General features: G+C 36.7%; 1 protein-coding gene across 1 annotated transcript in view; it reads right to left on the bottom strand.

Moving 5' to 3' along the window:
• Positions 1–2024: 2024 nt before the first annotated feature.
• Positions 2025–18155, bottom strand: part of LOC107705348 (protein jagged-2-like) — a 39447-nt gene continuing 23316 nt past the window's right edge. Inside the window, exons 8-24 of the mRNA XM_016508608.1 lie at positions 17224–17337; positions 15712–15758; positions 14721–14894; positions 14478–14628; positions 12903–13067; positions 12680–12793; positions 11991–12104; positions 11797–11910; positions 11601–11717; positions 11391–11418; positions 11055–11140; positions 10371–10484; positions 9434–9549; positions 8953–9207; positions 8700–8831; positions 6832–6985; positions 2025–4480 (exon numbers count right to left, since the gene is read on the bottom strand). Of these exons, the coding sequence (XP_016364094.1) occupies positions 4014–4480; positions 6832–6985; positions 8700–8831; positions 8953–9207; positions 9434–9549; positions 10371–10484; positions 11055–11140; positions 11391–11418; positions 11601–11717; positions 11797–11910; positions 11991–12104; positions 12680–12793; positions 12903–13067; positions 14478–14628; positions 14721–14894; positions 15712–15758; positions 17224–17337 (2462 nt within the window). The 3' untranslated portion in view covers positions 2025–4013. The remainder of the gene's footprint in view (positions 4481–6831; positions 6986–8699; positions 8832–8952; positions 9208–9433; positions 9550–10370; positions 10485–11054; positions 11141–11390; positions 11419–11600; positions 11718–11796; positions 11911–11990; positions 12105–12679; positions 12794–12902; positions 13068–14477; positions 14629–14720; positions 14895–15711; positions 15759–17223; positions 17338–18155) is intronic.

The following is an 18155-nucleotide window of genomic DNA, read 5'->3' as shown; positions in this document are numbered from 1 at the left end:
GGCCCGGCCCTATGCAGTGTGACGTCACACTGCATGAGAATCAAAACGGCAGGCCTAGTGAGACTGACTTGGTTTAAAGAGGATTAAAAAATGAGGAGTGGGTGGATTTTTATCATTGTAGGGTGGTTGTGTTCACACACCGCCAACACACATTTATGTCCAAACACCATCTAAAAGTGGATTTTGCATAATAGGTGCCCTTTAAAGGAAAATATACTGTAATATAAAACAGCTCTCAAATCTTTAATTCATTTTTAGAGCATAACAACCCCAGTCACTTTTCATTGTATGTGAAACCAGCATGAACTGGCATGAACTAGCATCTTATCTCCATGACAAAATCATTTTTGGGTAAACTACACTATACAATTATTTTTTTAATGTTTTTGAAAGCAAGTCTATTATGCTCACCAGGACTACCAATTTACTTAATAAATATACAGTAATATTTTGAAATATTATTGCAATTTAACTTTTAACAGTTATCTTAATATATTTTAAATGGCAAAGCTGAATTTTCAGCAGTCATTGCGGTCTTCAGTGTTACATGGTTCTTCAGAAATCATTGTGATGATTTGGTGCTCAAGAAACTTTTCAAGAAATATTATCAATGTTGAAAACTGTGATGCTATTTTAGGTTTTTGAAAGCAAGTCTTTTATAGGACTGCCAGTTTATTTAATAAATATACAGTAAAAACTGTGTATTCTCAAATATTATTGCAATGTAACTGTTTTAACTGTTATCTTAATGTATTTTAAAAGGTAATTTATTCCTGTGATGGCAAAGCTGTATTTTCAGCATCATTGCTCCAGTCTTCAGTGTCACATGATTCTTCACAAATCATTCTAATATGCTGATTTGGTGCTCAAGAAACTTCTCAAGAATTATTATCAGTGTTGAAAACAGTTGTGATGCCTTTTTTTAAAAATCTTTACTGGTTGCTTGCCAATGCTTTACACCCTCGTCCTCCAGAAAGATCTGGTAATTCAAGGTGAATAGTTCTGAAAAGAAATGGAGGATTTTTTTATGTGGGCGTGTCTTTTTTTCCTTGGGAAATTAAAACCGAGTCCCAGGATGAGTTAGAGCAGGTTAATCTTTAAGAGAGATGATACACATCGTTACTCTGACTGAGTCAAAACAAAACCCTTGTTATCAGCCTCTTCAACTCTCAGAGGATTCTTCTCCAGCTCTGTAGATTTCACTGTCATGCATGATGTCAGCAGGTGACAGATGAATGGAAAAGCTAAATGAAGACATCACAAATGCTACATATGAAATAAAAGTGTAAACCTCATAGGTACAAAAGTCTTTAATAAATACTTGGGAAAATCAAACAGATTTAACAAATGAAATGCCAGATTCAGTATGAGCATCAGTGCATGTAGAACTAATCACAGCCAGAAATGTGATGGACTTGTTTTCCCATGTTAGGGGAGTGTTTCAATTCCTTAATATTACAATAATAAAACTTTAATTGAGGAGTGACATGATTCAGAATGTAAACTCATCTGCATTACTGTCACATTTTGCATCATCCAATCATTTCTATATTCAACTGTATTATGTTTTTCTGTGCACTAAAGACACCAAATGAAACACATGACAATGAAAAACATAAATTGTTCCCTTCATTCAGCCACAGCAACATGCACTGATACAATTTTTCTGACGTTCCAAAAATCTTAATTGCATTTGATTTGACCCCAATCAAATATGACAGAACAGCTCATGAATAAAGGAGGGGAAAATACCCCAGCCACCCCAGACAAGGGAGGATTTCTGATAACATAAATCTTTACTCATAGTGTTCTTTTGAAAAATGGTATTATAGTAATATAGTACCATTTTATAAATACAAAATCTGATATTCAACACAATACTCAAACAGAAGATACACTTTAAACTCACGTGTTTTCTGTCTTTGACATGGGTCAATACTCTGGTCCGTTTGTGGTTCATTTTGAATTGTAGCATAATAATACAAAGCAACGATGTTCTGAAAACATTAAGAATAATAATAAAAAAAAATCTTCCAAAGTCTTCCAACATCCAGCTTCTTGAAAATGCAGGTGTTGGACTTTTCCAAGGAAACAAAGTGCCACTCAAACATGCAGCATATTTCTTTGAAGTCTTTGAGTCTTTCTCCAATGAAGTACTGTAGACCTTCAGAAGAAGTCAGCATTTGATCAGTGGCAAAACATTCTTTCAGCATGGTCAATGTGTCCAATCCTTAGTCGACATTCATTAGGAAAGTCATAAAAACAACACAGAAAATCTATTCTAACATGAAGATAGAAAAGTATTAAAGTATTTTTTGTCTCCACAGATAGACTACCAACCTGTGGCCATTTTATTACATATTTATATATAAAACATTTTCTGACCAACATAAATAAAAGGAATGACACTGTTGAAAAGGAGAGCGACTAAAGGAGAGAATAAGAAAAAGTAATAATTCTAAGAATGACAATGATAAAAAGGTGTCACATAACTTACTAAACTCGAATATACACAGCTGTCTTTTTCCACTATTTACATATGTACATATGAATATTTTTTCAATATAATGAACTATCTCTCAGTGATTAAACAATTAAAATCATTGTCTCCTACTGTGTGACCAAAAACCAAAAAAAAAGAGTTTTGCGACAACACAATAGTGCACTGACTGAAGTGGCCCTTGATTCTTTACATCATGACTGTTCTGTTTATATGGCTGTCACTTGAAAAAAATAAAAATAAAAAACTGACCAATAATTTCTAACCATCAAGAGCTGAGTGAGACTTTATCAGTCAAAATACTCATACTGTCTGGACTACGAGTACCAATTCCCAAAGAAGGTGAATTTCAATATAAAACAGTAAACCTTTTATACTTAACAGTATCTTAGTTCACCGAAAAATTAAACTTGTCATCATTTACTCACCCTCATGTCGTTCCAAATGTTGTTTCATTCTCTTTTCTGTGTAACAAAAATGAATGAGGACTAAGTCTGTCAAGCTCTTTAAAAAGTCTTCTGATGTCATACAACAGATTTGTGTGAAGGACAAACTTCAGACATTATTCACATAATATTGATATACACCCTTAATCTCCTTGTTGAGAGTGTTAGAGATTTTCTGATTCATGAACAAACGATTCTTTTGAGTTGGAGCTTTTCAATGAATCAGTTGATCCAGTTCAACTCTGAATGATCTGGTTTTCACTCACTGACAACAGGTAAACAGCCCAACAAAAGAAGAGCTATTAGTGAATAATGACGTATATTTTGGTCTGTTCATCACACAAAGCTATCACATGGCTCCAGATGACTTGGAATGTAACATATCAATTTTATGATACACTTATGATACTTTTATTGTGCTTTTGCATCACTTTTGAAGCTTGAAAGCTCCAGTTCTTGAGTGACTTCCTACACTCTTATGTAACTTGTGTTATACAGAAGAAAAAAGTCATACGGGTTTGGAATAACATGAGGGTGAGTAAATGATGACTGAATCTTTTTTTGGGTGAACTACCCATTTAAGTGTGTCAATAGAATTTGTTAACAAAAACAAGAACCAACATATGTGTATTATTATGCGAAATGTATATACAAGGTAAGCGCTATCGTGAAGGTTCAATGAGACACTTGTGTATATATACCTCTGGAAGATTTAACGGCTTCTAACACTTGACTTTGGGCAGGTCTGGACATAATCAAAAACACTTTAAAGCTGCCTATCGCTGATTCCTCCTTAGCCCCAAGGGTCAAAGCTCGCGCCACAGTTCACAGACATAATCTCAAAGTTCAGCTTTGTGTAAAAATGTCCTTATTTTTAAGGAAAAAGAGTGAAGTGTAAACAAAAGAAAACCATTCTTTGAATGTCTCATTTGCTGACACAAATCCCTGTTTCATTTGACTACCCAATGATGAAAAAAGGATGAAAAACACCAATCGCACAAGCCCAAAAGCTTTCAGATCAGACAGCAAAAAAATACTTAAATTTTTGTCCAGTTTGTCTGGTTCTTTCATACGTAATGATCTTTCATGTGCTCACTTAAACTCTCGTTCACTTTGTTCTTGCAGCGGTTGTCTTTGCTGCTGTAGTGTGTCCTGTTTGGCTGATTTTGGGCTGTAGTGTGAATAGTGTACACTGCGTCCCCTTTAGTGTACGCAAGAGATGAGCACTTATGCAGAACCAGCCCTCTGTCGCTCTCTTCATCTCCTTCTTCCTCCTCTTCCTCTCGCTCGGCTCCGTCTCCAATCCGATCCAGAGGGTAAAGCAGGTTCTTGTTCTCCTGCAGCGGGTCTGTGTTGTCTTTGTGAGGCGTGTGAGTGCTCAGTAGTGTCCCGCGCTGGTTGTTGATGCTCTCCTCTATCTGCGTGTCCTCTCTTTGTCTCGCTTTCCAGCGTCTCCTGAACCACCACACGCAGACGATGACACATGAGATCCATAATACCACAAACAGCACACACAGCAACGGAATGAGGTAACCTGTAGAAAGAGACAAAAAAAGACATATTCACTACCATTCAAAATTTTTGGGGGTCAGTATGATTTTTTTTAAAGAAATTAATACTTTATCAAAATAAATGGATCAAAAGTGACAGCAAAGACATAAATAATGTTACAAAAGATTTAGATTTCAAATAGATTCTGTTCTTTTGAACTTTCCATTCAATAAAGAATCTTGAAAATGTATTGCAAAAAAATATTTTTTGAGCATCAAATCAGCATATTACAATGATTTCTGAAGGATCATGTGACACTGATGCCTGGCGTAATGATGCTGAAAATTTGACAGCTTTCACGGGAATAAATTACATTTTAAAATACACGAAATTAGAAAACATCTTACCAACCCAAAACTTATTATAATATATGCATTTAAATTATTTTATAAATAAACTCTAATTAAATTATAAATTAAATCATAATTATTTAAAAGATTAATTATAATAATAGATTTATGTTATGATGTCTAAAAGAGACTCACCGACTTGGGGACGTGGATCCTGAGTGTCAACTCTGACCTCTCTCACAGCCAACAGCAACGTGCTGTTGTGAGGTTTGGACAGAACATCAATGATGGAGCGGACAACATCCTGTATCTGAGCTCGTCCCTCAACAAAGGTGTTTTGCTCATATGACTGTGGAAATCAAAGCAGAGAGAATGAAAAAGAGCAAATGAAAATTCGCAAAGACTCAAGTCCTTTCTCTTAGCTATAGTCCTGATGTTTTACTTGCATTCACATAATTATATCACTTGTTGGAAAACTCCAAAACAACAACAACAGTCAATGTAATGCTATTTGGCCCCAAAAAGACAGTACACAATGGTAGAACATCTGTAAACCGTAAAATGAAAAAAAAAAAAAAACAACAACTAAGAGCCAAATTGGTAGAGACACACAACCTCACTACTGAAACAGGCAGACACATAACAATTCGACATCCAGGAAAAGTTTAACCACAAAATAAAACAGATAAAACAAACATTTGATTATGAAGCAAGCAATGAGAAAGTCCCTGTTCTATTAGGATAACTAATAAGGGAAAATCTCATTTGAGTCTGGAAATAAAATTGTGACAAAATAATATTTCTTTTTTTTCCCTTTGATTTCGTAAGAAAACATACTAAAATTGAAACTAAAAAAAGAAAAAATACAGTCAGAGAAAAGGGAAGGAGGAATGATAGAGACATAGTGGAATGAAAAACCATTCTTTGAATGTCTCATTTGCTGACACAAATCCCTGTTTCATTTGACTACCCAATGATGAAAAAAGGATGAAAAACACCAATCGCACAAGCCCAAAAGCTTTCAGATCAGACAGCAAAAAAATACTTAAATTTTTGTCCAGTTTGTCTGGTTCTTTCATACGTAATGATCTTTCATGTGCTCACTTAAACTCTCGTTCACTTTGTTCTTGCAGCAGTTTTCTTTGCTGCTGTAGTGTGTCCTGTTTGGCTGATTTTGGGCTGTAGTGTGAATAGTGTACACTGCGTCCCCTTTAGTGTACGCAAGAGATGAGCACTTATGCAGAACCAGCCCTCTGTCGCTCTCTTCATCTCCTTCTTCCTCCTCTTCCTCTCGCTCGGCTCCGTCTCCAATCCGATCCAGAGGGTAAAGCAGGTTCTTGTTCTCCTGCAGCGGGTCTGTGTTGTCTTTGTGAGGCGTGTGAGTGCTCAGTAGTGTCCCGCGCTGGTTGTTGATGCTCTCCTCTATCTGCGTGTCCTCTCTTTGTCTCGCTTTCCAGCGTCTCCTGAACCACCACACGCAGACGATGACACATGAGATCCATAATACCACAAACAGCACACACAGCAACGGAATGAGGTAACCTGTAGAAAGAGACAAAAAAAGACATATTCACTACCATTCAAAATTTTTGGGGGTCAGTATGATTTTTTTTAAAGAAATTAATACTTTATCAAAATAAATGGATCAAAAGTGACAGCAAAGACATAAATAATGTTACAAAAGATTTAGATTTCAAATAGATTCTGTTCTTTTGAACTTTCCATTCAATAAAGAATCTTGAAAATGTATTGCAAAAAAATATTTTTTGAGCATCAAATCAGCATATTACAATGATTTCTGAAGGATCATGTGACACTGATGCCTGGCGTAATGATGCTGAAAATTTGACAGCTTTCACGGGAATAAATTACATTTTAAAATACACGAAATTAGAAAACATCTTACCAACCCAAAACTTATTATAATATATGCATTTAAATTATTTTATAAATAAACTCTAATTAAATTATAAATTAAATCATAATTATTTAAAAGATTAATTATAATAATAGATTTATGTTATGATGTCTAAAAGAGACTCACCGACTTGGGGACGTGGATCCTGAGTGTCAACTCTGACCTCTCTCACAGCCAACAGCAACGTGCTGTTGTGAGGTTTGGACAGAACATCAATGATGGAGCGGACAACATCCTGTATCTGAGCTCGTCCCTCAACAAAGGTGTTTTGCTCATATGACTGTGGAAATCAAAGCAGAGAGAATGAAAAAGAGCAAATGAAAATTCGCAAAGACTCAAGTCCTTTCTCTTAGCTATAGTCCTGATGTTTTACTTGCATTCACATAATTATATCACTTGTTGGAAAACTCCAAAACAACAACAACAGTCAATGTAATGCTATTTGGCCCCAAAAAGACAGTACACAATGGTAGAACATCTGTAAACCGTAAAATGAAAAAAAAAAAAAAACAACAACTAAGAGCCAAATTGGTAGAGACACACAACCTCACTACTGAAACAGGCAGACACATAACAATTCGACATCCAGGAAAAGTTTAACCACAAAATAAAACAGATAAAACAAACATTTGATTATGAAGCAAGCAATGAGAAAGTCCCTGTTCTATTAGGATAACTAATAAGGGAAAATCTCATTTGAGTCTGGAAATAAAATTGTGACAAAATAATATTTCTTTTTTTTCCCTTTGATTTCGTAAGAAAACATACTAAAATTGAAACTAAAAAAAGAAAAAATACAGTCAGAGAAAAGGGAAGGAGGAATGATAGAGACATAGTGGAATGACAGAGATAGAAAGACAGTGTAAAATAGGAGGAAAGGAATTTAGAGTGAGGAAGGAAAAAAGAATAGCTAGATCAGAAATGAAAGAAGTTAGACCTGACTGGGCAAGTTATTCACCTTTCCCTTAAATTTCATGACCAGCCACATGTAATTTGTCTGTGGTAATAGTCAGGGTATAACCACGCTGGAGTCAGCACAAAGCACAGCCTTATGAGGGCTCACACCATAAAAGGTTACCGCTCCTTTTCCGGAAAACTTTCAATGTTACAACATAAATCTTAATAGCATTACAACATCACAGAAAGAGTAGAACTAAGATTCTGGCCATTAAGGGCTTAAAGTAGAGGGCCAGACCTTTCCCCAAGAGACTGCATTACTACAGCAATGGTCTCAGAGTGAGTGAAGGAGATAAAGAGAAAGACGAGAAGGTGCAGAGCAGGACAGGTGAGATATGTTAAAGGATGAAAAGCTGGATGTTTGATGTGAAAGAAACATTTAGATGAGAGAATTGAAAGAAAATAAGTCACAAAAGAATTCACAAAAAGATCAGAAAAATAATCAAATTTTACAAGCTCTCTTTGGAAGCCGTTTGACTCTGATTTAAAGGGCCTTTTTTTTGAAGAAGTGCAAACTGGAAGAAAGGCAGGGAAATGTTTTAAAGGACAGACGAGATGGAAAGAAAGAAATAAACACTCCGAAGTGAAGGAAAACAGATGTGATGGTTTCAGGAAGAGCGTGTTATTGAATGAAAAAAATCTGTATTTTGATGCACACTGTTTTACGCTGCCTTCAAGTTATGTTAGAGTAATTGCTTTTACGAGATAAGCACACATAAATGTCGCCACAGTTGTGTTTAGCAGCAGGAAACTTGGGATTTTCTTCAAGGCCCACTTTCCAAGTAAAAAGTTTGTATTTGTTGGCATTTGAAAACAGCTTCTAATAAATAATGAACTGACAACTTGAGGTACAGTAACAAGAAACCGTTAAATCTTCATCATTAACCTTCTTTTATGTTCAGTCTTTTTAACAGTGTTTTTATATGACACATCAAGATCTGAGACTGAACATGAGTACCAAGCAGACAGGGATTGTTTAGAGCAGATGACGTAATTTGATAGGATTAACGACTGATGATTAAAGAAAGTGAGCTCACCATAGCAACCTCCACTGCATTTTGGCTGGAAGGTGATTGGTCACAAAGAATGGAAAGGGTGTGGTCTTTAGCCAGAGTTCGTGTGATTGGCAGATACGTTAGCTCTGTGCAAACTCCTTCAGCAGTAGTGCCCTGTTAAACAAACCCAACACATTTTGAATGGAAAAATCAAGTGTGTCTGAGATAAAGAGCTGTGCATATTTGACATCTGACTTTCAGTACTTTTAGCATTTACTAAATGAAAAACTCTTACCTGCGGGACACTGTCAAATACAAATACAAGCGTAACACGAGCACAGTTGTCGTCTAGGTAGCCATTGTTGGGTAGGCACCGAGTGCCGATGGGCTGTAGACCTTCACGAGTGGTGCATATACCCAGATGATTGCATGGTGGATGAAGGCAAGACAGGAAATGATGCTCTACACACTCCTGTCCTAGTGGACACAGGGGGTGCTGTGGCTCACCAGAGTCTGACTGCAACAAGCAGGGCTGACGACCACAATGCACCTGTGGTCACAATAAAAAAATCTTAATGAATTATCTATATCTACATGGAGATAAAAATAAATAATAATAAAAATAAAAGAATAAATGATAACATAAACAAAATTATGTCCTTAATTCATTTTCACCTTTTTAACTCCACCTGACATTAACATTTTACACTGAATGTGACTGCAATTGGTATTTGATTGGTACAGTAGCACAGTCTGAGGTAGCTTGTTGGACTCACTTTAGTGCACCTGATGTTTCCGTTCATGCACTGACAGCTGTTGCACCCATCCTCCCAGCGATCACCGTGATTAGCCTTCACCCCAGAGCGATCGCATGCCTTTCCAACACCAATAACTACAGATGAAGAGAGATGGAGAGGAACACAGAGAAAGACAGTGAGACCAGATCATAAACATTATAGTAGTTTAAAAGTTTGCAGTTAGTAAGATTTTTTTAATTAGTACTTCAATTCAGCAGGGATACATTAACATGATCAAACGTGACAGTAATGACATTTATAATGTTTAAAATAAATGCTGTTCTTTTGAACTTTCTATTCATCAAAAAAACCTGAAAAAATTATTTGGGTTTCCACAAATTGATAAAAAGCACAAAATTTGCATTTTAGAATGATTTCTTCATTTGACACTTAAGACCGGTTTCAGCTTTGCCATTATAGAAATAAATTAAAAATTTTAATATATTAAAATAGAAAAGAGTTATTTAAAATAGTAAAACTATCTCACAGTATTACTATTTTTACTGTTTTTTTTTTTAATGAAATTTATTTAAATTTAAATAAATTTATTGTACATAACTGAGTGATGCATTTTACGCCTGTCCTATTATAATATGCATCAAATAATAATATGCCATCCCATAATTTCAATAAATAAATAATCATAACATTTTACTTAATGCATTTTAATTTGTAAGGGACAATGAAACATTTAGCTGAATTCATTTAGCTGTATTTTAATTTTTTTTTCCACACAAAAGTTGGCGGAGCCTGTGCAGAACAACCACAGACCCCTGTTGAAAGCCGCTGAAACAGGCAATTTAGTCTAGTCCAGTTTTGTTTGGCTGAAGTTAAGCTGGGCTCACACGACATGACTAGACGGCAAAGATTTTCTCATAATGCAAACAAGTAGGGTGGTCTGTCAGTGGGAACTCACACTCCTGGCAGCGTGGTCCAGCTCGTCCCATGGGGCAAAGACAGCGATATCCATTAATCTCATCCACACATGTGGCTCCATACGAACAGGGAGAGGACTGACACTCATCTATGTCTGAGATCGAGTGAGTGACAGAAGTAGAGAGTGTTAGTCTGAATGTATCGAAAGTAGCATCAGATCTTTTTTCCTTATTGTGACATACACCTGAGTGAAATGGCTCATAGAAAAGGAAATAAAAAATGTAGGATGAGGACTTCAATTCATTTGGTTTTGACTGGATATGAACGCAAGCTTGCAGTTGATTGTAAGAAAAGCGACATATGTCACCAGATAGAAGTCTGCCATTTCACAAGAAGACTAATATTTGATTGAAAAATTATGAGCTCAATTTTTAAAATGAAACACATACATGGATAAATTGTTCACAATGTATGAAGTGTGTAATTTTTGCGTCACTAGTTGCACTAAATGGAACTGCAAAAACAATGTCTATGTTCAAACTGGTTTTTCAAACATTCCACTTGTAAATTATTATTTAATATTAATATTTTTATATTCATTTAAATAATAGTATTGTTAAATATTTTATTTCTTAAAGGTTTTAATATCAAAAAACTTTAAGGAATGTCATCTCATGAATATTCATAGTCATATTTAGAGATATTTGTATGTTTATTTACTCACTGATTCGACAGTCAGGTCCTGCAAATCCAGGTGCGCACTCACAGCGAAACCAGTTGACCCCATCCACACACTGTCCCCCATTATAACTACAGAAAGAGCGGGACAGAGAGACAGCATCTGAGTATATCTTACCCGCTTAGCAAGATAAAGATGCTACAGGTGCATTAACTTGTAGCTTCCTTCCCACGTTAGATGTGTGGGTTTAGACACATTTATATTCTATATTCATATTCAAAAGTTCAAACGAAGTTTTGTGAGTGACATGTTTACGGGAGTGATTGTTTTGTTCTCTTTTCTGTACTTTTCTTCACTTACGTTATCTGTTGCATCACTTACCATGGATGAGGGCTGCAGTCATCAACATCTGAAAACAGAATGAAAACATCTCATAAAGGCAGAACTACCAGATGATATATCAGAACTAGACCTGTCCGGGCAAATCACAGCCTGCCATACACGTGGGAGTAAATCACATTTACACATGCACAAGGTGTAGTTAGTTGATATTTTGGGAAAAGAGAAATTGGTAAGTGGGCGTGGCCTTACCTTGAGCACAGGTAGGTCCCTCCCATCCATCCTTACAGATGCAGGTGAAGACGCTGCCCCCTCCAATACAAGTCCCGCCATTTAGACACGGACCAGATTCACACGAGCTGTTCATGGCTAGAGAGAGAGACAGAGATAGTCAGAAAAATATAGATTAAATGAGGTCAACATGGAGGCGTTCTGGCTTCTATCTCACCTGTGTTACAGGTACTGCCACCCCATCCAGAGGGACACGCACATCGGAATGAGTCTCCATGATCATAGCATGTACCTCCGTTAGCGCATGTACTGGAATCACACTGACTGTCTCCTGTAACATTAACTCTACTTTAAGTACAAGTGCATAAAGTTAAATGCCTAAAATTGAAACTAAAGCATACATTCACTTACGTGAGTTACACGTCTTTCCTTTCCAGTTGTCAGTGCAGCAACAGTAGAAATCATTCAGCAGATCGGTGCACATACCTCCATTTAGACAAGGCTCGCCGCTACACTCATTCACCTCTGAAGAGAAGATTATAATCACTATTATAAAATATTATACATCATCAGTTGCGGTTCGCTCCTGTCAATTAGGCTGGAGTACTTTAATTCTAATGGCGAATATATGCTAGACCCTGTACTAAAACAGACTCAGATTAGCTTTTTTTTTTTAGATCTTGCTAGAACAGCAAGAAACCTGGTTTGTGGAAAGAAGCTTAAGGTTGGTAAAAATCTCTTACTTTCAGGAAGACTGCATTTATTTGATAAAAACTGTAATACTATGAAATATTCTTAAAATTTAAAATACAAAAAATTATAAAAAATAAAATGTATTCCTGTGATGGAATAAAACAAAAAAGCTGAAGCTAAATATTCAGCAGCCATTACTTCAGTCTTCAGTGTCACATGATCCATCAAAAATCATTCTAATATGCTATTTTGGTGCTCAAGGGACTATTATTATTTTTATCAATGATAAAAATAGTTGTACAGCTTAAATTTTTGTCGAAATAAATCTCTATGGACTAAATGTGTTTAGAGCTCCACTACTAAAAGAGACAATAGTTAAGTTAAGTATGTAGCGCTGATATTTTTACCCAGCTCACAGAGTTGCCCATCAAAGCCATCAGGACAGACACAGCGAAAGGAGTCGATGTCATCAATGCATGTTCCTCCGCTCTGACAAGGAGATGATGCACAGTCATTTACATCTGAGAGAGAAAGCAGAAAAGAAACCCCCATTAATTGGTGTGTGTACTGTAAATACTGCTATAAAGCTGTAATAATGGTGTGTGTTTAGATGTACGTAATATTACTCACTCTCATGACAGTATGTCCCAGTGAATCCTGGTTGGCAGGCACAAGTGAAGTTTCCTCCTGACTGACTGATGCAGCGCCCATGAGGACCACACACATTTGATAAGATGTGCCGAACCGCTTTTGCTGTGCCATTGGTTGTCACGGCAATAGTACAACTGTCAATCACTAATGAGGAAAAAGAACATCATCCAAAACAAGATTAACCAAACATTGACATTAATGTCAGGAGGGGACATACAAAAGGGAAAAAAAATAATTAAAACAGTGTCTATTTACACTAAGTGCAAAAAGCCCACCTTGTTGGCAGAGGCTATTTGCACTAACTCCGCCCACCAATGTATGGTTGGCTGGACAACATTACAAAAGATGGCCATCAATTAATGGCTTCAGTGATGTAGGTTAGTGGTTCTCAGACTGGGGTACCCCCCTCCGTCATCTCACGTACACCCAGGGGTACGCGAACAAAATTCTGAGTTTTAGCATTCATTTAATTCTACCCCAACTTAAAGTAACATTAAAACCGAACATGTATTTCTGACAAGCAAAATGCCGCTTCCAATGTAAAAAGCAGGAAAATGAGAGTTCTTAAAAAAAGCCTCAAACCACATGAATAAGATGCTGGTAGCACAAGCTGATAGGTAGCATTTTTCGCTATCGATTTGTGCTAACTATCTTTTCAATGGGAGGTAGCACAATCTAAGCGGGTAGCACAAATCGCCAGAACACCGCCACCTATTGGTGGTTTTATTTTTAAATCTACAAGTATCACTTCGATTTGCCATCATTTATTGCATAATATATTAATAATACACTTAATGGAATGTTAAGAATATGACATAAAACATGACATACAATTAATAAGGATAGAAAATATTTGCCTCTATAAAGGTAAAAAATGCACCTGTAAATCAATTTAAGGACAAATATTGTCCTTTAATAGAAAAGGTGTGACTGCGGTCTAAGTGGAAAAGAGGGGGTATGCAGAAGGATGTTAAATGCCCCAGGGGGTACGCTGCTGTAAAAAGTTTGAGAACCACTGGTGTAGGTTATAAAGCACTTAACGCATTCTTTATGACGCGAGCGACCTGAGTTCGAATCCGCCTTTTGCCGAACTAGTTCTTCTCCCTTTTCACATCTCTTATCACATCGGAAAGGAAATTTTTATTTTTATTTTTAATTAAGGAAATAATCGAAAAGTTTAAAATAAAGTATTGGGTAGGGTTAGTAAGGGCTTTATTTTTTCTATATGGCAGCATCTATTTAATAATTCTACTAAAAATAGTAATTTACACTCAATACATTATTATTCCATACTGTTTTATAATGTACTACAGTTGAGGTGCAGATATTTGCCACTATTTGCATCTATTGCTTTTTACACTTAGTGCAAATAGCCGCTGCCTTAATAAAATTAATGGAAAATAAAATAAATTAGAAATAGTAGTTCGCTTACGTATATTAATACGCAACTTTGATCTAATGCATTCGCTGGGGATCAAATAACGCTGTGCTCTGCTAATTGAGCTACAGGAACATCATACATTTTATGAGGCCTTCAGTGAGGTCATTGTCTACCTTGGCAGGTGCTGGTTTTGCAGTGGTCTCGTAGCTGACTACATGTCTTCCCTTCATATTCATCTGTGCAGGCACAGTAAAAATCTCCCTGCATAGAATGACACTGGCCTTTATTCTGACATGGGTTTGGACTGCACAGATCCAACTGCACCTACAGAGAGAGTGCGAGAACGAGAGAGGAAATGAGTGATTGAGAAAGAGAAAGTTCTTTGTGTACATACTTTATGCAATTATTGGCCTCACCTCACAGTTGGTTCCGGTGTATCCGTACAGACACTCACACTCATAACCTGTGGCTAGCGAACGGCAGCGTCCACCATTCTGGCAAGGGGAGCTAGCACACCTGCTTTGCTGCACTTCGCAGTGTCTTCCCATGAAGCCCGGCTGGCACTGGCACACGTAACCATGACGACCATCCTAACAAAAACACACAGAGGTGGAGATGTTTCGCAGGTGTGCGGGGCAGAAGCCCAAGTAAGCTCGTAAAAGTTAGGGAGCAAATAACCAAGAAATTATAACCTACTCCAATATAAATTCCATTGCATGGTATTTTTTAAAGGAATAGTTTACCCAAAACTGAACAAAGAAACTAGTTACTTTTGTCTGAGCAATACAAAAAAGGATATTGATAATCAAACCATTTTGACTTCCATTGTATAGACAACAAAAAAAGAAAATAAGTCACACAGGTAACTATCCCTTTAAGAATAACTGCATCGCCCAAATATCTTAATTATCTAAGGAACCAACACCTATTTAATTTCTTTTTATCTTTACCATTTGCGTGCTCACACCTGTGCCAACATTATTGATTCCTTGAGAAAAAGTATGCAAATTTTGCCATAAGAAGTGTAACTTAAATGGCTGCAAAATCGGTATGGTTTGAGTTTAGGCTGTTCATGGTTTATTTCACTAAATTCTGCTATTCTGAAAAAAAGCTTTTTCTTACAGTAGCACCATCAAAGGCAATAACTGACAATAATAAGAAATGTTAGAAAATCCATAAGAGGAATTCACTAATGTCTTCAATAAATTCAGTAATGAATCTGACCTCGAATTGCATCATTTATTTGCACGCACTGTGTTTTTTACCTAACTGTATTACGTAAATCAGAACAGTGTAAAGAAACACAAATGTGCACTGTTCTGAGTGTTGGTTGTGGAGGATGCAGTGCAACTGATTCAACCCAGAATGTCTAAACAGACATGCCAAATAAAACAGGCATATGCCCACCTGACAGGTTCCTCCATTCTGACACTGACCGTAACAGCTGTTGACATCTGTAAAATAATCATCAACACAATCAGCACATCATTCTGGTCCAAAATGTGTAAAAATGATCGAGATCAACGAGATCAAAACAGCTTTTAGACATGCAAGAGCAGGCAGATAAACAGAACACATGCACAATTAGGAGAAAACTCGTTGTAAGAGACAAAGCAATACAGAATAATTGAAGATGGAAAATACATCTTTCTCAAATACTGCTTTCTCAAAAATGACCAAATTTCTGTTATATAAATTAATTGTAAAGACTGTGGTGCAGAGGTGGGGGCAAGTCACACATGTTCAAGTCTCAAGTCCCTACCATCAAGTCTCAAGCAAGTCTTAAGTCACAGTACAAACAAATCAAGCAAGTCAAGTCAAGTCAGTGGCTCACCTCAAGCAATATATTGATTTACAAAGAGGGATGCTTAACACTAAAGCACTGTTGAGAGGCAAACGCCAGCGAATTTAAAGTTTGACATCGTTAATTAATTACAAACATGAGATTAATCATTTATAATCACTTTAATTTAATGACAGACTTACGCTGAATTTTAAGACCAGTGCTGTTTTCAACGATCGAACAAGCTTACATACCTTTCCTTTTTGAAGTGCCGACGTCCTGGCTTTGTAAATGCATACAGCAAATGCATACAGTTTCGAAGTGTTTATCCAAACATCTCGGGAGATTCTCTTGCTCCCTGTATTTGGCGCGCTGTGTTCCTGACTGTGCTCGTGCAGTGTCATGAACTGCGCAGACTCGGATCACTTCTGCCACTGGTTCAGTGGCTTGCGTTTTGTTTACCAAATTATGTCGCAATGATTTATAATAATAATTAGAGTTGTTATAAAGTCAAGTCCTGCCGAGTCATGAAGGTCAAATCAAGTCAAGTCTCAAGTCACTGGATCTCAAGTCCAAGTCAAGTCAAGTCATTTTCTTTATTTAGTCAAGCAAGTCACAAGTCCTTAAATTTGCGACTCGAGTCAAGTCAGGTGACTTGAGTCCCCCACCTCTGCTGTGGTGGTCACTCTATTTTATGTCATTTAAAAGAAGCTTTTAAGCTTCAAAAAGGACAAAAATGTACAATAAATGCATCATAAAAGTGGTCTTCTGAAGCTATATGATAACTTGTGTGTGATAAACAGAGAAATGTAACAGACCAGAATGCTTATTTGTGAACGAATCAATTATTTGGATATTAATTGATCCAGTTCACAAAACTGGTGGTAATGAATAATGACTTACATTTCAGCCTTTTTTATAGTATGGTGGAAGAAAACATTTTCTGTTTTTGGATCATCATTAGGAATTTTTGGGTGCACTATTGCTTTAAAGCTGTTTCTGCTTCATGAATAACAAAGCAGCTTTAATCAGCATTAGAGAAGATATGGAAAAGCAAAAGTTTGCTGCTTTGCTGAAAAAGAGTCAAAAAGTATAAGATATAGACTTTGTAGACTTTATAGAGTTTGTATACTGACTGATATTACAGTTCGGTCCCGCCCAGCCCGGGTAGCAGTTGCAATGATATCCACCAATTAGATTTTTACAAGCGTAAGAATTTAGACAAGGTCTCCTCGTACACTCATTCACATCTGTTTGAGAGAGAAGAGGAGGATGAGGGGAGCTAAAGAGAGCATGGAAGTTCAAGCCCCACCACCAAGCACAAGATCTCGGATATGTCAAACCACATAAAAAACTCAAGATTCCCATGATGCACCATGGCATATTCACATCCTCTGTAAACAGCTTTACATTTTCTCCTGTATGTGTTGTTACTACAGTATCAGTGATATCACACCTCCAAAACACATACCAGAAGCTCATAAAAAGGAGGTAAAACTCTGCTAAATATTCATGTTCTCTCATAAAAGCTCTGAGACACCCAAAAGCAGTTGGGGGCAACAAGGGAGACTTCCAAGGGGGCCTCAAGATGATTCAAAATGATTTAAAGGGGTCATATGATGCAATTTCTATTTTTCCTTTTCTTTAGAAGCACTTTATTTGGACTTCCGAAAGTAGATGCAATGAGGAATCCTTGTTTAAGATTTATTTACAACAGAACAGCACAACCCAGATGTTCGAATTTGTGCAACGCATTTTACAGACGACAGTTTTGTGAACCTAGGTGAGTACAAGGCTGGCTGTGCAAAGGCTATTTCTAAAAAAAAATGGGTCAATTCCGACTTTGCTATGACAATCTGGTGCTTATTCCGAATCAGCTACTGTAAGTATGTTTTCTGAATAGTTTAAGTATTTGCTATTGACTGTTCAAATGGTGAGTTTTGCGCCGTGTAGAGTATCGCGTCATGTGTGTGTGTGTGCATGAGAGAGAGACAGGGTCACATCACAGTGGAGTCAGCTTTCTTAATCGCGGCTTGTGTACTGCAAATACATACGAGCATCATCACTG

Source organism: Sinocyclocheilus rhinocerous, unplaced genomic scaffold (genome assembly GCF_001515625.1).
Source record: "Sinocyclocheilus rhinocerous isolate Xijiao unplaced genomic scaffold, SAMN03320098_v1.1 scaffold564, whole genome shotgun sequence".
Classification (NCBI taxonomy): Eukaryota; Metazoa; Chordata; class Actinopteri; order Cypriniformes; family Cyprinidae; genus Sinocyclocheilus; species Sinocyclocheilus rhinocerous.
This window is presented reverse-complemented; position numbering and strand designations above follow the sequence as displayed.